This window comes from Pollicipes pollicipes, unplaced genomic scaffold (assembly GCF_011947565.3).
Source record: "Pollicipes pollicipes isolate AB1234 unplaced genomic scaffold, Ppol_2.1 Scaffold_4740;HRSCAF=5597_pilon_pilon_pilon, whole genome shotgun sequence".
Classification (NCBI taxonomy): domain Eukaryota; kingdom Metazoa; phylum Arthropoda; class Thecostraca; order Pollicipedomorpha; family Pollicipedidae; genus Pollicipes; species Pollicipes pollicipes.
Window position 1 is genome coordinate 41,068,043 of NW_023596545.1, and position 22,736 is coordinate 41,090,778.

The following is a 22,736-nucleotide window of genomic DNA, read 5'->3' on the forward strand; positions in this document are numbered from 1 at the left end:
GTGCTTTTTCAGTGGCCAATTCCTGAAGATCTTCTTGAGTAAGGCATGTGATGGACGCGTTGGCAAGGGTGCTGCCAAAGACCTATAACTGCAAGGTCTTATTGAAAGCTCGAGTATAAGTCTTGCAATCGTTTACACTTCTACATGTACGACCAAGCCACGCCTGGCGAGGCAAATATATGGTTTGTTTGTCCGCTTAGGACGCTTGCCTCCGCTCCAGTGAGCCGGCCGGGTATCGCCCCGCCCCGCTCCCCCGATTCCGGTCGGCTGCGAGCTGGAGGACACTGAAAGCAGCGGCGCCAGCTGGAGGACACTAAAGGCGGCGGCACGAGCTGGAGGACACTGAAGGCGGCGGCGCGAACTGGAGGACACTGAAGGCGGCGCGGCGTACTGGAGGCCACTTCTGTGCCACTCTGGTGCAGAAATTGAAGGCCGGCGCCGTCTCCACAGGTGTACGGGACACGACGCCGAACGCGGTCACGTCTTCCGGTTCGATTCACCCTGCGCGTGAACAAAGTGTCACGTGCTTCCAACTTCTTGACCGTTTGGCTTAGGTAGCGAGACAACCTTATACACGGTCCGTTGATACATTGCGCGGAACCGCGATCACAGGGGATGGGTGTATTTCCCTCATTGATCGAAGGGACTGTTTGGTTTATAACAATGATTAAACTTGGTGGGCCATCGATGCTTTACGACGCACCCAGCTACTGAGGCAATATGGCGTCGGCTGCTTCCCATGGTGGTGCGCCAGGACGGGCAAGCACCGCGGGGAATCGAATCCGGTACCTCTGAGTTCCTAAACAGACAGCTTTTTTACTACACTAGTGGTATTCAAGCATGTGCTTGGCTTCCAGAAACCCGGGATCCCGGTTCCCACTGCTGTTTTAGGGAAATAAAACCATGGGTTCTGGTTCCTACCGGCTCTTTTGACATACCAGGATCCTGGATCTTGGCTTTCACGGGCTCTTTGAACAAATCAAAACCCTGGATCCTGATTCTCCCTGGTTCCTTTGAAATATACAAATCTTGGATCGGGGTTCCCTCAAGTTCTTTGGCAGGCCATGCTCCAAGGCCTGGTTCCTGACTCCTAGTTTTCATTATTGTTATTTTTCTTAAACAGTGCCTAGAATGCTGGTTGTCACTGGTCTTTTCATGAGCACAGGACGCTGAATCCTGGTTCTAAGCGATTCAGTCATGTAAGTCACAGATGAGAGCCACTTATTTTTGCTTTGACATTTATTTAAGCCATACACCGCAAGCAAGTCAAACAATCAGCATGATGTGATACCACCAACTATGCAACTAAGAAAGCTGGACTGCTAGTTTTAGATCATCCGCCTACAGCTCATAAGTGGCCGTCTAACAGCTGAAACTATCACACAGAAAAGCCCACATATTTCTGCTCTCACACCACATCAGAGTCACACCAAGTAAAACAGAATAATCAGCATGCCCTGACACCAGCACTGTAACAAATCACAACTGCTAGTTAAAGGGCATTGTTCACAGCTTAAAAGGAGCGCCTTGCAGCCAAAACTGTCACACGGGATAACTAACACATTTCTGCTTTTATACAAAATGTATGGCACACAGCAGGCAAATCAAACAGCATGACCGCGTACCAACATTACAGCCAATAAGGTTTTACTGTTAGCTGAAGATCATCGCGTACAGCTTAGAAGTGAGGGCCTGTCAGCTGCTGACACCATCATGTGGATGATCAACATATTTGCGATAAAGAAACAGTTCAAAGTCACACATCACAGGCATGTCAGTCCGCATGTCCTGATGCCACCACTGCAACTAATCAAGCTTTACTGTTAGCTGAAGATGGTTGCCTTACGGTTACAAATGGGTACCCGGCAGCCTAAACCATGCGCACATCATTACAATTACAAAATAGCAGGGATGTCCATTGTGAATAGTGCACTAACCAGCCACATTGGGGTCTTGCAATGCCCCAAGTACATTTCAATGCAGTGGAATCGCTTATAATTGCAGCTATCCAACCATCAGAGTTACAGCTGCCAGAATTGCGACAATTTCTCTTGGTAAAAACCTTTTCCTCCGATAACATTGTGGCGAACGGGGGGGGGGGGGGGGGCATAAAGGGCTGATGCCATGGGTATAGGAACAGGGGGGGGGGGACAGGGGACCATTGCGGTGGCCACCGACGGCGGACGGGGGCGGGACTCGGAAAATGAACGTTACGAATGAAGACCCTTCATTTTGTGACTTATTTTTTACAGGAGACACTCCAGTTGTATGTACTGTAGTTGTAGTATGGTGTTAATCACCCTGTTTTTTTTTGCGGTCAGCATTTGAACCTTCCGAATTTGTTTCAGCCTAAAATGCTGCGACAAATTTGGAAGCTCTTGTTCTGATAATGGTCGCCCTTCAATACACCAGGAGATAGTGGCTAAACGACGCTGCCAAGGAAACATTGGTTTCATTGACTGAACTAAACGTTTCAAGCTTTGCACATGGCCATGAGTCACGAGTCGTGATGATTCGTGACTCGCGACCATGAGCACAGCTTTAAATGTGGAGCTTTATCAATAACGTAAATGCTTGCTTGCCATGTATCATTTTCATCAACATACACATCTTGCATGCATGCACATTTAACGAGCACGGAATGGGCAACATCAGTGGCGTAGGAAAACCCCTCCAGTTTGGTTGAATGAGCCCGTCGAAGAGACCCGTTCCCTCTTTGCGTCGTGCCTGAGTGTTCTGTGAAACGGTTGGGGATGGGGGGGGGGGGGAGCAAGGGGGCCGACCGCGTGGCAGCCCGCTGGCTTCCCGTCTAATTTGTGTTGCGTGTTTGGCGATAGTGTTTGGCGATTTATTGTAAAAGGTCTCGAATTTCCCGGTCAGAAACTGACGGCAAGCGCTGGCAGAGTGGCAAACCGTGTTCCGAATAGCTTGGAGCTGCTTGTGTCGAGCACGGATTGGCCAATGAAATGTCCTCGTGGGCAGTTCCAGTAGGCGGTCCTCTCATTGTTTTCATCACGAAACGGTCGCTGTGCAATCGGCGCCAGCGGCAGGCGAACTGAGGCTCGTACTGAGCGTGGTTCGCTAATCAGTGTGTCTGCGATATTTGGATTGTGTTGAAGCGATGCAAATTAGCGTCATGATAGCTGTCCATGGTGCGGTGAGATCGTTCATCCCAAGCCCAGAGCGTCATCACTGAACATCTGGCCATTTGATTGCCCCGTTCTTCTTCAAAGAGCTGCAAGTCTTCCGCAATACTGATGCTCGTTATCTTTGATAACAAGGCAGACCGAACATGCAACGATGCGCTATCGGGCGGAGCTGAATCACTGTTCCGTTGCGTGAGAGTAAGGCCGCGACAGGAGTGGCGTGAGACCGTTAAGCGAGGTTCAGGCCCATCAGGCTAGGCTTTGATGTGTCCCGGCGTATGTTCAATTAGTAAGGATGAACCACGCACTTCGTCCACCAACGGCCTGAGCATCGGCGAGCGCATGGCTTAGCTTGCTCTTACCGGGCGCAGGGACGCTCAGCTCGTCCTGTTTTCCCAGACGCTCTGGAGCACATGCTCAATTTCAGCCCGGGATTTCCGCCGATGCGTCTCCGAGATAGCGGGTATCTCCGCGCCGAAGGCGGCGGCGACTGCGAGCGGCTGGCGTGTCGCTGCCGTCCCGCCCCGGCACATCTCACCTCGCCGGGCCCGGCGGCCCGCGGGCCGAGCTCGGGCGGCCGGCCTCCTCCGCCGGGCCTGGCGGCCCGCGGGCCGAGCCCGGGCGGCCGGCCTCCTCCGCCGGGCCTGGCGGCCCGCGGGCCGAGCCCGGGCGGCCGGCCTCCTCCGCCGGGCCTGGCGGCCCGCGGGCCGAGCTCGGGCGGCCGGCCTCCTTCGCCAGGCCCGCCGGCGCCGGTAACAAGAGCCGATCGGCCCACGGGCGGGCGCGATGAGCTCGACTCTCGTGAGCCGGCGACGGCTGTGTTTGTCGGCGGGCTCTGGAGCGTCCTCGGCGGCCGGGGCCTTGTTGTCGGCCCTTTGAGGCTATCGGAGGGTGGCTGCAGGGCCGGTGACCGCGATTGTCAGCTGACTGGTGTTCGCAGCCTGGCGTTGGTATCGGTCGCCTGGCTGACTGAATACTTGTGGTGATTTCAACGGTGTTAGCCGCGAAGAAAGACAGCATGGATAGTCCAGCCGGCTGAACGGATATTACGCCACCGGCTTATAATGAACTGAAACGCTATTTTCGGCACCACATTTCCCAAGCATATCCATCACTTGACTCCTAGAAATTGGGGATATCCAGAAGTTCTAACTCATCTGAACCAGTCCGAGACAGCGTTATCTCGACAGGGGTGCTGCCTTGTTTGTGTAATGGGATGGGGAGGAAATGTTGGAGATAAGCTGGCGCGGCCCGTGCTTGACGGACGACCAGGTTACCCAACTTTGTCTCATTCTGCCGGCTGTGGGTGTAACCATTGGGGTGCTTGCAGGGACATGCTCCGTCCATTCTCAAAGTGATATTTTGTCTCCTGCAGTGTTGTGCTAAAATCCACGTTTTTTACATTTCGCATTCGAAATTCTGGTCAGGTTACCCCCCCCCCCCTAGATTTCAGTTTGACCCCACTCACCATGCCTTTGGTCCTATATAAGTAGAGAATTCAGCATAGTAGGTGTGATAGCTGCCAAAGCAACTTGAAATGGTAAATTACTGAAATCAGCAAATGAAGCGTTTAACTGTATTTTCGTGTGATTGAAGGGCGTTCATTCTGGCACGTTTGCCACAGTGATTCGTTTCGGCACGTTTGCCGCACCAAGTGCGGTCCTCACTCTCTCCGTGTGCTGCGATCCTCCGCCACAACGCCCAGCTGGGCCGTCACGTTTCGTTAGGAGCGTCGCTGGTTTCTGGACGTGTCACGAGCTGTAGGGCCGGAGACGCCGCCGCCCCCGTCTTAAATAAACACCGGGTGTATGCGAACGCCAAGCGTCGCCACCAAATCTACGCGGAAGCAGATTTGCCGCGATAATCGCCTTCCGGGCGCGTGCCCGACTGCGGCTGAAGCCGCCGACCGGCGTCGATTATATCCAATAAAAACACGGAGCCGGTGGGAGCGCTGATTGCAGCGTCGCGTTTGCCGCCTGCGGCACAAATAACGACCGAGCGTGGACAAGGCGCTGGCGGCGTGCTGGACACCGGTCCCAGCATTGTCGTGTTTGTCTTGCTGGCTCAAGGGTGGCTGCGGCAGTGAGAAGTCGGGGTGTTCGTGCGTGTTTGCTGACTTCTTGGGTGGGTACGCTGCGGGGAGCGTCCCGCTGCGGGTGTGTCTGTGGGTGGCTACAAATGGTCTGGTTTGTCTCGCGCTTTTGTCTGTCTGCCGGGTGTCTGACGCCGGCTACAGTCTGGTCCTCATGTCAGTCTGGGCGCTGTCTGCCTGACAGCGCGGCGGAAAACGGTCGTATTTGGCAGGCGGCTGTGCGAGGGGACTGATTACTTCCACGCAGCGCCACCAGGGAACAGGACAGTGAACGCTAATCTCTCCAACGGAAACGGCTCTCCGCTGCCAATTTATAATGGCTTCGAAACTCTATTTCCAGCACCATATTGCCCGGGAGTTTTATGACGCTTTCTGGAGCTTGGACACATATTGAAATTTTCAAAGTCTTCTAAACTTGTCCGAGATTACACCGTCATCAGCAGGAGCGGAGCGCTGGTGAAGGTGGAGCAAACGGGGAGTGGCTTAATGCCTACATGCGACGTATCAATTCCGCACGGTTTGAGCTGCGCCCCCAGCTGCGACATGAAGACGGAGAGGAAAGCTGGCTCATTGTGACTGGTTTCGTGGGTGATGTTGGTGTCGAAGTAAGCAGGGGTAGTTTGACACACAACCAGGGTAATTATCCACCTGTTTTTTTCGGACCATGGATGGTGGGTGTGGCAGTGGCCAAACCAGCGGTTTTTAAATTCTATTGGGCTGGGCGAGGCCAGTTCCGTTGCCCATTTCATGCAGCCTCGCTAGGGACCACTGTTCTTATCGGCGTCAGAGCATTTTGCCGTTAAGCCGTTTGCTTGATATGGTACGCGAGAACTGCTTAAAAACGCGGAGCCGCCGGTCGGCCGAAGCCTTGATTGTGACGCCTCGTCTGCCGCCCGCAGTACAAATATCAGCTGAACGTGGACGGCACAGTGGCGGCCTACCGCTTCCCGTTCCTGCTGGCTGGTGACTCACTGGTGGTGAAGCAGAAGTCCGACTACTACGAACACTTCTACGATGACCTGGAGCCGGGCCGGCACTACCTGGAGGTGGCCCACGACCTCAGCGATCTCGTCGAAAAGTGAGTTCGCCGCGAGTGGTGTACCGTTTACCCGGATCCCGAGTTCGAATCGGGGCCGCGGCTGGTTTTTGTGCGTGCGACGGCCGCGGGCCGGCGACTGCGGAGAGCGGCGGCGCTGTCCGTCGAGCGGCCAGACGGACCTGAAATAGCCGCCAGTCCTGACCGAACGCCACTGAACGGAAGGAGTCCCGTCAGCGGACCCATCACCAGTCAGGGCCGGCCTCTCGTTCGCCGGACGTTTTTAATATTTGCCGTAGCAGCGGCGGCTGGCCGGCTGGCGGTCCATTCTCGGAACGGCCTCTCGTTAGAGGCGGGAAAGTCGTCTCAGCCAGCGCCGGCAGAGCAGTCGGCAAGCCGCCGCCCTGGCCAATTCTGTGCCTCACTTGGCCTCCGTCCAAGTTTTGATGAGGTCCGCGCGGTGACGGTGGATTCTCTGAGGAGATGGGATGTGATTGTTACCTTGTCTTTTCCCATGGGACGCTGTAGGTGTAGTGCTCAATTTTGCAGAATGATCTCGCCGGCTCTGCCATTTCGAGTCCACGGTGTATGTATACTGATGCGTGCTCTCTGTCGTGATGTAATGCCTGCTGAACCAGGGTGGCCAAACTGATGGTCTTGGTCCCTCGCCGTCTGGTTCAGCTACATTGCTCATCCTCCCCGATGGCAGCGTTCATAAGGTGATTGAGTTCCACCACGGACCCAGGTAATCGGACATATTAATGACAACTGCAACACTTCAGCGGTCAAAAGCAAGATTCCCAAGTAAGGCGAGCACCTCCTACTCAAGGCAATCAGTTACCTTCCTCCCTCCCCTGCACCATTGCTCATTTATGGCGATGGTGGAGGGGAGGGGATGGTGATGGTGCCGAGAAACCGATGTGGCTATTCTGCGGGGAATTAGACACGCGGCGACGACCAAATCCACCGCTCTGAAGCCCGAGCCTGGGACGATCATGCCAGAGGCCGCAGTATATGTCACTGGGACCCAGAGCCTTCCATCTCAAAAGGGCCTGGGACACGGGTACCCCGCAGCACTGCCCTGGCGCCCCTTGCCTTTAGAGTCTGACACGGGCGCCCTAGAGCTAACCAAGTTTGACCCTCGGCCCGGGTGCAGCTGGAGGAAGTGTACGGCCGGGACGCGGCAGCCTACGGAACGCGCTCCCGGAAAACCCCGGGACGCTGGGACTTCTCCGAGTCCGACATCGGCACCCGGGTCCGGGACCGCAAGCCCTCTCATCCGGCCAGGAGCAGTAATTCTCAATTTAAAATCCCGTCGGCGGCGTCGGCCGTCGGCGCCGCGCCGCCATCAGTCAGCATGTCAGATTTCATCCTCGGCTGGAGGGTCGAGTGCGGCGGCCGGCTATTTCGGCTCCGGGAGCCGCGGGATTGAAACTGATCACCGGGACCTGTCCGGCGCGTGACGGAGCAGCCGCAGCGGGAAGCTGAAGCCCCGACTGGCCGACCGGCTCCTCGGCGGCCGGGGAGGCGGCGCCCGTGCGCGGGCGACTCTCAGCTCGAGCGGTGTGTCGGGAAACGCGCCGAGCCGTGCTACCGTGACATGACCCGACGTCACCCGGCCTGATCCGACCCGATTTGTTCTGACCTAACCTGACCTGATCTGACATGACCTGACCTGAACTGAACTGACGTCGCAGGCTGGAGTGGGCGCAGGCGCACGATGCCGAGGCGCGGGCGATGGCGCAGGCGGGCCGCCGGTTCGCCCAGGACAGCCTGATGCCGCTCGACGTGTACTGCTACCACGCCGTGCTGTTCAAGGTGAGAGCACGACGCGGCGACGGCCACCGAGGCGGGAGGGATGAGACCGGCCCGGCGCCGGGGAGTCAGCGTCGTCGAGCGCATCGCGGCTTTCCCTGTTTCCGCCAGTGTGGCAACGCTTTTAGTCGGCAGGGCGAAGGCCGGGTCTGCAACGGGTGGTAGAGATGGGATGGGCGTCTTCATCGCCAACCGATGATTCGTCTTTTGGTAAGTCGAGCACGAACGTATGGTGCTTCTTATCAGCCGTCGTCGTAGATTACCCGTCACCGTTGGTCTTCCTGTAGCTCAGCAGCCCGAAAAGGGCCACTTCCCTTCCGCCTCATCGATCCTCGTGAGCCGTGAAAATGGATGACATTTCCCCCGTTACGATTGGGGTAATTCCTGGGAGGGAATCCAGCGGCGCCGGCTAAATTGATCTCGGCCATCTGCGAAACCGACGGCTGATTCCCGCACGGCGGTGTGGCAGCCACCCCGCCTGCCGCCCGAACAGACGTGAGACCGGCTGCCGCGGCGCCTGACCGTGGCGGCACGTGAAGGTCAGGTGAGGGTTGGCTGCTGGGTGGCGGGGTGACCGACATGTCACGAGAACCACTCTTCGGCGTGCCCTTGACACACTCCTTCCCGGCGGGCGGCTGGCCAATTCGGTTTCAAAATGGTCGTTAGTTTAACGGGCGTGTTCGACTTCTCGTTGGCGCGATGTCGTGTTTTTTATGTTGTGTTATGCGGTACCGTTTGAGCCGTATTTAAGCGTAGATTTAACCACAAATCGAGGGGGGGGGGGGATTACGACGTTTGCGCTTGGACTTTTAGAAGGGAGATGTTCATTGTATTGGGGGATCGATGTACCAACGCAAGGATTGAAGACCGTAGGCTCATCTCTTGTATACTATACAGCTTTCACTGCGCCCTTTTGGTTTGACATTGTTCACGTACTTATACGAATCGAGCGTACTGATAATGGTTGACGTACGTATGTATTTTCAGCTTTACCCAGACCTTTAGCTTTTCGTTGTAATAATGTTCCGAAATTTTGACACTGGGATGTACATCTTGTAAAGCGAGTATACCTAATAAGGCGCGTAAAGGTATTTTGATTTCAGGGTTTTTGGTCAGTAGCGGTTAGGCGTAAAGTAAGTTTGAAAGCTTGCAATCGTCTTGCTTATGACCCTTCCGTGTAAACAGCTGTCTTTTAGAACCAAAATATTCGTTCATTTTAAAATAAACAAGTTTAAAACTTTTGGCCCAATCTTGTTTGCCCATGAGGTTGTGTCAAATGAGGGCAAAACACTCGTCTCTGTTGCTTCCATGTCTACCTCAGTAAAGTCGGCTCAGGTTCAAGCATACGCGCCCACCTTGATCTTGGATGACCTTGAATATAGATGACATTTGGTTGGTTTTATATTTAGGTGCACCGGAAGCAAAAGAAGCCCTACTGTAAAAGATGAGCGAACATCACAACGGCCGATTTAAAGCGCAACAATCAAGAATCCAATCCAACCAAGAATCTTGAATGACATTTAACACGCGCTGGAGTGGCGGTCAGTTTAATCCCGAAGTTTTTTACGGCATAGTTTCCGAGCGGCGCGGTGTACCCCGCCGAACATTGCATAACTGTAGGCAATTGACTAGCGGATCTTTTTGTACGGTCGCTGACCTTTTGAAGGTTTAAGCCAGGTCGTAGCTTTCAGCAAAGCTATTTTCAGACGAAAACGTACGAAGCCATCAAACGAAGCCGTATGTCTCTGAGATAATTTTCTAGGTAATGCAGCAACTGCATTCCTAATCATGAGAAATTCCAATCACCAAAGGTGAGGTGCGAACGTCGAAACTGAGGTCTAAATCAACTTGCTTTTTTAACCTAGAGCTTGCTGTATGGGACTGTTTCTGGTGTTCATTTCAAATTTATTGACAACGAAGGCGCAGCAGACATGTTACACTGACTTTTCCAGGTAAGAGCAGGTCATTGACATAACAATCTCGTCGGATTTTGGATCATCATAACCCTCTTAAGGTCAAACAAAGTCACTTACAAAATGAACACCAGTGCTCTTTAAATTAGAACAAATATCTGGGTTCATGGTGGCTGCATAAGTAAGTCTGGGGTCGTTTCGGACACAAATCTGGAGTTGGGCCTCGTTTGACCCGAAGTATTGTATTGTAAAGTACTGTATTTGACCCGAAGGTCATGACCTAGGTACTTCAAATTTTTACGGAAGTGAGTTCACGTACGGTCTAATCGACCCCAGGAATTTGGTACATTTAGCTTTCTTATTGTTGAGATCTTAGGGTCGAATTCACCCCCTCGCCTCTCCTACCGGAGCGAAGTCAACCGGCCACCCAGCCGCTTGTTAAATCACAGTTAGCGGCCATTTCGGTTCGTGAAGTAGCTGTTCGGGGTAAATTTTGTGTTAACTTGAGTATTTGACCTAATGTAACCTTGACGTTAAGTTGATCTTTGCAGGGACAAGGTCACTACTAGCGCTCGAAATATGACTTGCCACGCCGTCAGCAACATGAGAGAAGACAGCACCGTGCGTGCGGTGCCCAACATTTCCGGCGCGACTGATGCTCTCGATACGTGCGTCGCACAGGCTTCTAAGAACGCGGTCTCATCTCAGTGGTCTGACGCGATAGAAACTTAAGCCAGATATGTCAGAAATATTTTGATCTCAGCGGTCTGACACGAAAGAAGCCTAGGCCAGATCTGTTGGAAAATACTTTCAAACTTGTGGCCCTAATTTCACCGTGGTCCGCTGCGTGATCCGGAATATGCCCCCAATAAAGCTAAAAGGTGCCGCCGCCATCGACGCCTGGCGGGAGTTAATAAACACCTCCGCCAGTGGGCGACGATGGACGTCAGGTGGGACTGGGTATGGAAGTGTATGGGGTCAACCATATGTACCAGTATCATTTTTAGGGTGCATTTTTGTTCAGATTTGACGTTAGTATGAGACTTTGTCGGGAGATATTCTGACAGGATGTGGCTGGCTGTCATCAACAGCGGTCGGCGTGGCGCGCGCAGGCGAACAACTACTTTATTAATCTGATGACTTGAGTGCCATGGAAGTGCACGCTACTTTTCGAGATGCGACAAGTGCGGTAGGCGCTTGGAATCCTCATAGTATTATTATAGTCCTTCGTCGATTAAACATTTCTAGTTTGAAATGTGCTTTCCACCCTCCACCACGGACATTTTCTAAGTACAGAAATTTTTGATTGGCTAGGTGTAATTGGCTCAGCCAAATGAATGGGAGGTCCCATGACGTGGCCGTTTTACTGGCACGCTGATAACAAATGAAGGTGTAACTTTGTGGCCCTCAACAGTGCGCATCGGAAACCATTTTCAAATACCGCTCAACGCTCGGCTGAAGCATCGCCTTCAACTTCACTTTAAAACGAATAGATGTAAGACAAAGATAATGCACGTGACGTTGGAGCTACCTCTGACTCTGAACGCGGCGGTGTCGCGGTGATGAGGCTCTGGCTCCGGTGCCGGCGGCCCGGCAGGATCCTGCTGGAGGTGGCGGCCGGGCCGCGTCACGCAGGCCTGTTTACAGAGGCGTGACAGCGCGTGGGTGGGTGAGGGATCGCGTAAACAACGCCCACGACTCGTGGATGCTGTTTGGCACGCTGACCCTGCGTCGGACGTTGCCATAGGGAGGGGGTGTGGAGACGGTATGGGGGGGGGACAGTAATCTTTGCGAAAATTCATTTGATTTTTTGTCATTTTATTGGACATTCTCTACACGGGGGCCGCTTCACCCACGAGGTTGAGACATGCCGAAGTGTGGCGTTTGAAAAACAGGCTTGCAATCACGACACGAATATTTTGACATGAAATAACCCTCCCCTTGATTCACTGTGTTTCATACCACCGACTGAGAAGGGGGAAGGGGTTGATGCGACCCCCTGACATTTCCAAACTAATACAGATAGAGCCTGGCATAAAGCACCAGTAGTTCGTAACGAGATATCGCGATTGGTTGGAGTTTTATGCCGTTAGAGCAATAATTAGCCCAATTACGGCAAGTCTTATGTTGAATTTTCAAGGAATCGCACGTTTTCAGATATATATCTCATGCCTACGATGCCATGCCTTATGGCGGCACGAGTCCTAAACAGGCGTGCTCCTTGTTCAATTCTGAGTGCAGTGTGTAATTTGTATGTGTTTTGAACATAAGTTTAGGATGTATGGCCCCGTTAATTAGCAAAGTCGGCCCGCCGCGCGCGTTCCTCGGCATGGTCATTTGCCACCCGCGAATATTAAGTTACGACTAGCTCAATTACGTATCATCGTGCTAGGAATATTTTGAATTCCTTTACACTGGCGTTATTAATCAGCAAGAACCGCGTTGGAGCCTAACCCATCTTTCTGAGCGATTGAAAGTGACCGTATCTTACCTTGTGACCATGTCCTGCCGTGCAGACACGAGACAGACAGCTTGGGAGCACACCTCTTGGCAAAGCGCGGTTAGAAGCCGCCCTAAAACCCATGTTAACGTGAAAACCCCTCCAAGCTGCGCAGGCCCTGAAAGCGGGCCCGGCTGCACCAGCTGTGCATTTCTCACTATGTGTTTGTAATTGTTCGTTAGTTTTCACCTTCCGGGTCATCGCGGTGTGCTATCTATCGCAGCCGGCTTTGCACTGAGCCGTCATGGATCGTCCCATCATTATGGAACCGAGCTTGTCGTGCGGGACGTCCCAGCGTGTGGTAAGGTCACGGCTCCCCCTCCCCTCCCCCATTCTGCTGTCGTGACGACCCGTGCCGTGCCGCAGGAGTGGAGCTGGCGGCTGCAGAGGCCGGTGAAGGTGCGGGATCAGATGGAGCGGGTGGATCCGCCGGACCACAACCGGCGCTTCGGCGACTGCCAGTGTCACCGCGCGCGGCACAGGGACGAGCTGTGAGCGGGCCGGACGCGAGCTGTGAGCGGGCTGGACGCGAGCTGTGAGCGGGCCGAACGCGAGCAGTAAGCGGGTCGGACGCGAGCTGTGAGCGGGCCGGACGCGAGCTGTGAACCGGTCAGACGCGGCAGCCGCGCCGGCCGCAGGCGACCGGCCATCCGTGGGCGGCGGGGCTGAACCGACCTGACCTGACGTAACATTAAGATGGTCGAGGTCGCCTGCCCGGCTGACGGCTGGCATCAGTCGCCCTGAACTGACCCGAGGAAGACCGCGGGCGGCAGCGGGGTTAGCTCCCCGCCGCGCCCGGCCCCGGCTGCAGGCGCCACACCCGCTGGGAGTGAGGCACCGCCGGGGGCTACGCCGACCGGTGCCGCTCGGGCGCTCCAGGCGCCACACCCGCTGGGAGTGAGGCACCGCCGGGGGCTACGCCGACCGGTGCCGCTCGGGCGCTCCAGGCAGCACATCCACTGGGAGTGAGGCACTGCCGGGGGCTACGCCGACCGGTGCCGGTCGGGGGTTCCAGGCGCCACATCCACTGGGAGTGAGGCACCACCGGGAGCTACGCCGACCGGTGCCGGTCGGGCGCTCCAGGCGCCACATCCGCTGGGAGTGAGGTACTGCCGGGGGCTACGCCGACCAGTGCCGCTCGGACGAAGGCGGGCCCCTCGAACAGAGCCGGACCGCGTCGGTCGAGGAGGAGGCCGAGGTAGCCGTGTTCGGCGGGCGCTGTCAGCGCCGTCAGCCGGCTCCTGGCACCTCCTCAGTGCGGACCGCGTCCCGCCGAGGCGGAGCCTTGACAGCTGCAGGTGCTGAGGTCCAAGTCCAGCCCACGGTCATGTCTTGCCTGCTGTATGTACGCTCGTGTGTTGATGAGAGGGGCCTGCAGAGTCTGCCGTTGCGCAGCTGAGATGACGTATGCAGGGCGGTGACGGCTTGGCAGTGGTCTTGATTCGGAGGCGGGCAGCGGACCAACCGACATGCCGCGGGCCTGCCGCTAATGGTCTGGAAGCCGGCTGGTAGCGTATGTCTGTCTGATAGCGAATGTTGTCGAAGATATGTGCATCGCGGTTGTTCCGCTGAATTCGTATGTCGTGAATCTCCACGTGATCATCACTCCGTTTTGTGACACTCCGTTGATATTTTTGTATTTGTTAGCATGTAAACCACGTGTGCTCGTAACACACAGTAAAATCCGAACGACTTCGTTTGAGCCTGAAAACGCGCGCCATTTTGCCGACTGATTGAGACGAGGCATCGTTGCTGCAGAGGGGATCATTGTTCGACTATTGCTCCTGCCTGGTGTGCCAGTGTACACACCAGACGAGGACAATAGCCAGCACAGTCCGTAGTGTCCATCGCTCCCAGCCCACCTCCAGTTCCCGAGCCTCCTGGACAGAGAGATCGTTAGGGCGGCGTTGAGCTCAGCGTCGGCCCCGCTCGACGCCTCCGGGCCCGCCGCGGTCGTGTCCGCCCCGCGGCCGCTCGCCGACCGGGTCTAATGTGGCCGTCTCGCGCGACCGACACCGCTCCGACCGACGTCGCCGGCCCGCCGCGCTCAGCCACGCTGCCAGGGTGCCGACGACGGCACGTGAGGCTCCAGGAAGCCGCCGGCGGTTGTTACGGGGCCTGCGGGGCGTCCTTCGGACCGTGTGGACCCCCAGGGCGCCTGAAGCATTATGCGTCTCTGTCCTGGCGCGAGCACTAATGGACGCGGAGTAATCTAATTGTGAGTTGTAGGGTGTTCATGTGGACGCGGATGCTCGGACGGCTGCTCGATGGGGTCACGTTGGTTGAGGCGAATGTTTCAACGAGAAAAAGCATGGGAATGTCAAGGTCAAGAGGCTGACGTCGACGCGTCATGCGGCCTTGAACCCTGCGGTATATCAAACCGTAAACCTGATGTGGTAATGCTGATGTGGATGATTTTTCCGCCTGGTGCGAGCAAGGCAATCCGTAAGCTCCCGGCGTTTCGGCGCTGTTTCCTTCGCTGTTGCTTGCGTAGGTTTAAAATTCATATGCTGGCATTTACTGACCTTCAACATGCAATGAGGTACCGGGTAAACCACGATATTTAGAAAACATCGGTTATATGTGAGACTCCCAACAATATAACCAATGTTTGCTTGCTAATCGTTTAACCAGTACCTCCCCGTATGCTGAATGCCCATCATTGTGGGCATAATAGCTTCAAAGCCATGATTTATCGGCCGTTATCTTCAGGGCTCCTACGTGAGACCCGGGTCTTGTAACGTCACTGCCGCCACCGACTGCCGCCCAGGTCAGCCCGTGCCCCGCCGGAGCCCACGGCGGATCCATGGAGCTGTCGGTCACAGCCCCGCGCCATGTTGGTCTCCTTCTGTCCAAATGGCGTCCGTGTCCTCCGCGTGCTGAAAGGCCACTGCTTCGCCATCACCGGCGGCGAAGAGCGCACCGGGGGGGGGGGGGGGGGGGAGAGGCGTCCTGGGCTGCATGAGAGCGGTGGGGGAGCCTCCCACTCCATGCCACTCCACCGCAGGCTAGGAATCTCCTCCCCCCCACCCTCAGCATCAGCTGATTGCTGATGTGGGTGCAGCCATTACCACCGGAGCGCAAAATGATCGTTCTCATGGTGCTTGGAAAGTTGTTGACGTTTGAAAGAGCGAAATTTTTGCTGTTTCGCCAGTTATGATGGTTGTATTTTGCTATGCGTTGTTAAGTACGAGCATTCCCGTGATGGAGAGCAGCGGTGTCGCCTGTCGAAGGTATTGATTACTAATGCGCCACTCAGTGTTACACACATTCTTTTTATAGCCGAGCACTCTCTTTTCCTTCTCGTTTTGTTGCACTAAAAGTTCATGTATAAGTCTCTCGGAAATGAGTCTATCGGCGAGGCTCTGGCGTTCAACTCGGGAATGGTCAGAACGAGAAGCGGCGGCCCTTATGCGTTGCACTGCCAAATACTTACCAAATACTATTCCCCAGGGAGACCAGTCTTATGTGCGCTCGTGCCTCATCGCAGCGTCCCAGTGGACTGATATTCTAACAGCACATAATCAGACAATCGCAAGCCTGTCCCTGACGAGATTTCCGTAGTGCAGAGATAATTATGTTATTTTGTGCACATATTATGTGCACGGATCCATCGGTGGATCGCCGCTCCCTTCGCCGGTGAGGTGAGACTCTGGTGCCGGACTGCTGCTCCCTCCACTAGTGAGCTAAGACTCTGGTGCCGGACTACCGCTCCCTCCTTCGGTGAGGTGAAACTCTGCTGCCGGACTGCTGCTCCCTCCTCCGGTGAGGTGAGACTCTGGTGCCTGACTACCGCTCCCTCCTTCGGTGAGGTGAAACTCTGCTGCCGGACTGCTGCTCCCTCTTCCGGTGGGGTGAGACTCTGGTGCCTGACTACCGCTCCCTCCATTGGTGAGGTGAGACTCTGGTGCCTGACTACCGCTCCCTCCTTCGGTGAGGTGAAACTCTGCTGCCGGACTGCTGCTCCCTCTTCCGGTGGGGTGAGACTCTGGTGCCTGACTACCGCTCCCTCCACTGGTGGGGTGAGACTCTGGTGCCGGACTACCGCTCCCTCCTCCGGTGAGGTGAGACTCTGGTGTCGGACTACCGCTCCCTCCACTGGTGGGGTGAGACTCTGGTGCCTGACTACCGCTCCCTCCTCCGGTGAGGTGAGACTCTGGTGTCGGACTACCGCTCCCTCCACTGGTGAGGTGAGACTCTGCTGAGGTGGAAAACTCTGCTGCGGGACTACGCTCCCTCCATCCGTGAGGTTGCGAACTCCTGAGCTTGCACGGACTCTACCGCTCCCTCCTCCGGTGAGGTGAGCATCTGGTGTAGGACACTACCGCTCCCTCCACTGGCGACGTAGACCTGGTGCCTGACTGCCGATTCTCCGCCGGTTGAGGCGAGCCTTTGGTGCTGTGAGGTGAGCCTCTGGTGTCGTTGCCCCGCCACAGTCGCTTGTCAGCCGGCTGGTCCCCGGTGGGCCCGGCCCGATGATACTGAGTTGGATGTCGTCCGCCCCCCCCCCCCCTCCCTGGAATAAGGATTGCCCTTCGTGCAGGGAAAATAGTATTCACGGCGAGTTATTCCCCGCGCGGTTGCATTGGGCCTGGCCGGCTTCAAAGGCCATGGACGGCTGATCGTGTTGACTTCGGAACAGATCAACCACGGGATTATTGTCGGATACAAAATTGACCAGCACCAAGGAATTACGCCCTCCTGACTGCTACATTTGAAGCAGCGTTAATGAGTTGAAAACAAATAATTCCTCTTTGCATTAGGAGCGTTACTTGTTGCATTCTGGACCCCTCTGTCGCAGCTCCCAATTGTTGCGCGTTGAAAAGCTTAGCCCAGCCGAGAGAGCGGTCGCGTCACAAGTGTAGGATGGAAGTTCAAGCCTGGCTCCGGGCCAAGGGTTTCAGGGTCCACCGCGGGGAGCAGCGCGGGGATTTCGACGCTCAATGACGCGAGCTGTTGAATGCGTCATCAAACCCCCTTAGGCGAGGTTGGCTGGCGAAACGCCGCGCGTGTTTGCAATGATTTTCCCTCCTTGTGCTTCGAACGTAAATGTACGGCTAACGTCGATAGCCTGAAGCTTAGACGATATTTTGACACCATGCAACGGAAACATAACTTATAATCAATGGCCAAATCTGACATTAAACCTGATGTCCGTGGTTAGACACTACGTTCAGGACAACAAACGCAATGCCAGGGACCGCTGACCAAGATTCTGCCGCACGGTGGACAATACAATGGCTCGGTGATTACGGCTGTTATGTAGGCTCTCACCACAGTGTGTTTATACAGACTGTGGTATTTTGCTTTATACAAGGTCATGCCAGCTTCGATATCAATACTTGGAATCACGTACACAGATACACCTGTATGTTTTTTCTGGACAAAACATTAAATTAGTTAAAGACATCAGCTTGTCCATCAAAAATAGTATGCTATTGCATTGCTTCTCGCCCCAGAACCCATCCAAACTTCTCGGGTGGCGAATTAGCACTGTCGCTCGTCCGAGAACAAGATGGCCTGTGCGTTCCTTGCGTGGACTCAATGGAATACTTGGAATTATAGAAACATCACACATAGTGTTCCAAAGCGGGATTGTATGCCACTTAAATCTGTCGCAGTTTGTTCAGCATTTAATATCGCATGCGACAACTAGTGAAACGAATCACGTCATACATATTGCTCAAGTGAATAACACACCACCTCCGGGCATCGCACGTCTGTGGAAAGACAGGCCACTGCCTGCTGTGCCCTCCCCCGTCCCTCTCGGATAGGCACCTCGAGCCTGAGCTGAAACTGAAACGGACGGGCGCCGACTGTGCTTCCGAAGAGTCACTAAACTGAGGCGTACCAACGTTGATCCGCATCTACCATTATTCATTGGAGGTTTAAAACGTGCGATCATGTTAAGACGCCACTGAAAAATCGGTGTATGCACTCTGTGCTTCGTTAGGGGGTGACCACATCTTCATCCTCAACGTTTTATTTTTACTGATGTCAGATAAAACCAGCATGGTTGTGGGCCCCTGGCGAATACACATCTGAACCCGAACCTGAACCGGACAGGGAATCCTTGACGAATACACATCTGAACCCGAACCTGAATCGGACGGACTGTCTGCAGCAGACGACAACACGTCCAGTGGCGGCTGCCGCTCCCGGAGTGGCCTGATGACCTGATCACTCCAGCTGGAGTGGCTGGAGTGGCTGGGTACCCGCAGACCGCTGTTGACCCACGCTGGGCCGGAACGGTGGACGGTAGGGAAACAATAACGTGCGGTCGCCGAGGATCGACACCGAATGGCGATCACAACGAGTGCAGGGAAGAGCAGTGACCCGATGACGGCCTTTTTGGCTCTGTATGGCGGAGCAGCTATGACATCTTCGGCTGTGCTTTGAGCGGGAAGAAAGAAAGGAATTTCTTAACATGCCTTCCCCCTCTACCAGCGGCATTCAGATCTCTAAGGTCCTTTCACTGCTATTAATAAGCATTGGTATTTCTTTGGCTGTGTAGCGAAACTATGAAATCCGCGGTAGTATATGAAACGTTCCATGTAACTTACTATCAGACACGCAAGGGGTTTTCTCGTGGCGCGCCTCAGTCCTGTGTCTCAGTCGTTGACATGTGCTGGCTTCCGGATCAAGACAGCAGGGCGCGAGGCTCTGCGCAGCGACCACGGCCGGTCCTGCAACGGCAAGCAGCCCAGGACACTGAGGCCCCGACGGTCGCAGCCCTGTGGTGCGGCGAGGGAAAACTGCGTGTCGGCCCGCGAGACACCCCTCGTGTCGGCCCGCGAGGGAAAACTGCGACACGGACGTCTGGAGCTGGTGCCTCCGTTGACAATGCCAGCAGATACCTCATTCGTCGCCTGATTTATACCTTCAATGGCTGGACGGTTCGGCGGTTTCGCTCAGCGGGCTACACAATCGCAGGTCACGCGTTCGACTCGGCTCGAGCCGCCACATTCCGTGCAGAGAGTTGTTGGCTCCTGCACTCCGAGTTTATTGACGTGATAGGTGAGTGTGTCACTGGTGAGTGGCGATCGTGACGGGTCACTTTGCTGCTGAGGTCCACCTCGAAACCGAAGATATGCTTGTATGCAGCATACCATCACATTGTGAAAGACTAGCGACGGCGGTGTCTGCGGTGACCGTGATGGCCGTGATGATGGTCGTCATCATGATCATCGTGATCATCATGATCATCATGGCGGTCGTGGTGGCCACTCTTGCTGATGCCCGGCGTGGCCAGAGCCTTGAAGAGTTCCGAGTGATCAGGGAACTTGGCCTCCATGTCCTTGAGCGAAAACTCATTGTGTCCCTCCATCGTCCAACCTGCAATGAAGAGAAATTGACAGCTGTGGTCTACGCGTGGCCTGTCCACTAATAAATATGTGCAGTAACAAATTTGGGTAAGGAATGTTTCAATAGCTTAATGGTCTAGCCATTTTAGTTGCACGTTTTTTTTCAAATTGCTCGAACAGCACCGCGTGTAGATGCAGTCATTTACAGATGACTTAAATAGCAAAAGAGAACAATATTCATTAATTGTGGTGCATGTTCCGTGTGCTATTTTGTCTTAATGTCACGCACGTCAAATTCAACAAGGCAATGTCGGCCTTAACTTGTACTGGGACCTAAAGTCATGCACAAACTGTGGTTTAACCCACAAGGCATGGATTTCTATCTCCAGTGCGAAAAAAACCACTTACCTGGGATGGCGATGTAGGAGAGGAAGGCGAAGGTCTTATCCGAGGTAGACTCGACCGTGCAGAAGGTGGACTTGGGGATGACAACGGCGAACTTAGCGCCGTCGTAGTCCAGAGGATTGCCGAGCACGGCCTCCTTGTGGGCTCCTCCATCCGTTAACATGTGGATCTGGAACGCGATGGCGTGATCAGGTTAAGTCGCGAAGCAACGACAGCGGCACTGCGCTAATTAAGCAGTATAAGCAAATAATATAGGCTTTGAGTTATTTCCACCATATTGCCCTTACTACAGGGGCTATTTAGGCTCGTGAGCACAAGTGTTCCAATCACTCCTTCGATGAAGATTTAATGAAAACAGGTCTCGTTTCTGGGACCATCAAACGCATTCACCACTGAAAGAGCTGTCAATTCTTGCTGATATCAGAGACTATTCATACTTACACCAGAGACCCTTCCTACTTATATCTGAGACTATTCCTACTTTTGTGTTTGCGGGCTCACCATGACCCCAGATGTGAATAGAGGCGCCATGCGTGTTGCGGATTAAGAGTTCACTTAAAATGCTGAAGCGCTCCCCATAAATATGCGAGATTTCCACCTCTCTGGTTCGAGCATTTGTTTCCGTGCACCGGCGTCGGCAATGTCTGTGGGGAAAGCGCAGGCTTCTCCGTCTGACCCTGTCGTCTGTCTTACCTTGAGGGCCGCCCCATGGTGCCAGGTGACCATGACGTCGGAGACGGTGTTCTGGACCCACATTCCGATGCCGTTGAAGCCCTTCACCTCAGGTGAGATGATGCTGTAGATTTGAGAGAAGGTGTTCCTGTCGGTGCCGTCGAAGGTCGCTTTCCACTGAGGGAGGGTGGGGCAAGGTGTGCTCCGGTCAGTGGGTGAAAGAGCGGTACGCTTGATCCAGAAACGACACGGGTCCAAACTCACACGGGCGCAGTGCACTGTTAGACAGGTAAAAGAAAACATGAAGAACGTGGTGAAAGTAAGCATTTGGGAATTTTAAAGTTCCGAAACTTCCGGTGCCTTATTCCCGCTCTGGAAAGCCAGCACTGCCAACTGGCACGCCGACGCTAGTTACGAACATTCATCCAGCTTACCCCCCCCCCCCCTCCCCGCTCAGCCCAGCCGGGCGCCTTGCCACGTCACACCGGCAAGGGACGTCGTCACCGACCCCGAGCTGCTCACCGCCGAACGGATGGGATGCTCCCCATTCATGTCGCGCCTCCACCTGATCGTCCAGAGCGTCCTGCAGCTTGATCTGCTCTGGGCTGCGTCACATGGTCAGGAAACGGCTTTGGTTACAGGTTAGCCCTAGGCGATAGCCTAAGCTTGGCCGTCGGAGGGTTTGCCTTGCACTCTCCGACCTTTCCTCGGCCGGCGGCGACACCAGAGCGCGCACGCGCACAGCACCGGCCAGAAGCTTCATGATGATGAGTGACGACCCGACTCGCACGCGGACACCTTATATACAAGCCGGCCGGCGCGGGCCCTTTCGCCCCGGCGGCTGGGGGGGCTTGACTGTCTGTTAGAGGTCCGCTGGCCGTCCATCAACGGGCGCTGGTAACGCAGAACGCAGAGGCCCACGAGCACGGATGGGTCTGGGTGGTAGCGGGCGGGGCCGCGCGCCACATTTGCCGCCGCGCTGGCGGCGTACTCCACCGATCCCCTTGCCATCTACTGCGCCGATGGAAAGCTACCGGGCTGGCATTTGGGCCCTCCCGCGCAGAGGCCTCGGGCGGGAAGGAGAATCTTTGACCGAGCGCTCCGTTTGGAGGAACTTTACCGTCTAAAGGAAATCTTTTTTAGAGAAGAAAGAACGTTTGCCACAGAAGGTCATTGTTCTTTACTCCATTGTTGTCGTCATGTTCTTTACCCCATACAGTTTGCTACGTCCTGCCCGGGATACTCCGCAAGAAAGGGTGTGGACGTTTGTTCGGATAACCTACGAGATGTACAAACTGCAAATTACCGCATAACACGATAGCATCATTATGAAGCTGAATTGCTTTTCTTTGAACTGAAATTGGACACGTCAGCATGGGTTCAGCTAGATTGGTTGTGCTTATAACCATAATCGAATGCTTGCGGACATTCGGTTTCATGGTTGGCTTCGGGTTGTGGTAATTTAGAAATTTGTGCTTTGATGTCAGGAAAATATGCATATAGTGTATTTTGCAAATCACAAATTTCATACAACTGGCAGCTCTTTGCTCACAGAAGTCTCGCAGAACTTGCGTTTGATTTGACACAGGTTACGGACATGCTGCCTTCTCCGCTCTATTGCTGTGAATGGCCGCATTTTGGGTCACATACCACTTACCACTTATACCACTTGAGCAACCAATCGATCAGACACTTCCGAAGCGTTCATAGCATGGTTTACGTCCCACATCAGTGACGTATGTAAAAGTGAACGGCACATACACGTGCAACGTACCCCAAAAATAAAAGCCCGCTTAAAGGCGCCGTTGCCATGACGTGCATCTTTCTGTCTTCAGCCAGTCTGATCTTAAAAA

At 54.6% G+C, this 22,736-nt stretch overlaps 2 protein-coding genes across 4 annotated transcripts in view; one reads left to right on the forward strand and one right to left on the reverse strand.

Moving 5' to 3' along the window:
* LOC119098633 (protein O-glucosyltransferase 2) overlaps nucleotides 1-22,736 on the forward strand; it is a 53,998-nt gene that overhangs the window by 22,527 nt on the left and 8,735 nt on the right. For 2 of the 3 annotated variants that reach the window (XM_037221603.1, XM_037221604.1), the window contains exons 7-9: nucleotides 6,138-6,316; nucleotides 7,972-8,092; nucleotides 12,869-14,212. In XM_037221603.1, coding sequence (XP_037077498.1) covers nucleotides 6,138-6,316; nucleotides 7,972-8,092; nucleotides 12,869-12,997 — 429 coding nt within the window. In that variant the 3' untranslated portion in view covers nucleotides 12,998-14,212. Of the gene's footprint in view, nucleotides 1-6,137; nucleotides 6,317-7,971; nucleotides 8,093-12,868; nucleotides 14,213-22,736 lie in introns of those variants that run through there. The other variant, XR_005094275.1, reaches the window with a different exon arrangement.
* On the reverse strand, nucleotides 19,490-21,435 carry LOC119098398 (uncharacterized). The gene is made up of 4 exons (XM_037221314.1): nucleotides 21,406-21,435; nucleotides 20,905-21,060; nucleotides 20,215-20,380; nucleotides 19,490-19,837 (listed from the first exon to the last, which is right to left on the reverse strand). The coding sequence occupies exons 1-4, from the start codon at nucleotides 21,433-21,435 to the stop codon at nucleotides 19,629-19,631; spliced, it is 561 nt and encodes a 186-aa protein (XP_037077209.1). The 3' UTR covers nucleotides 19,490-19,628.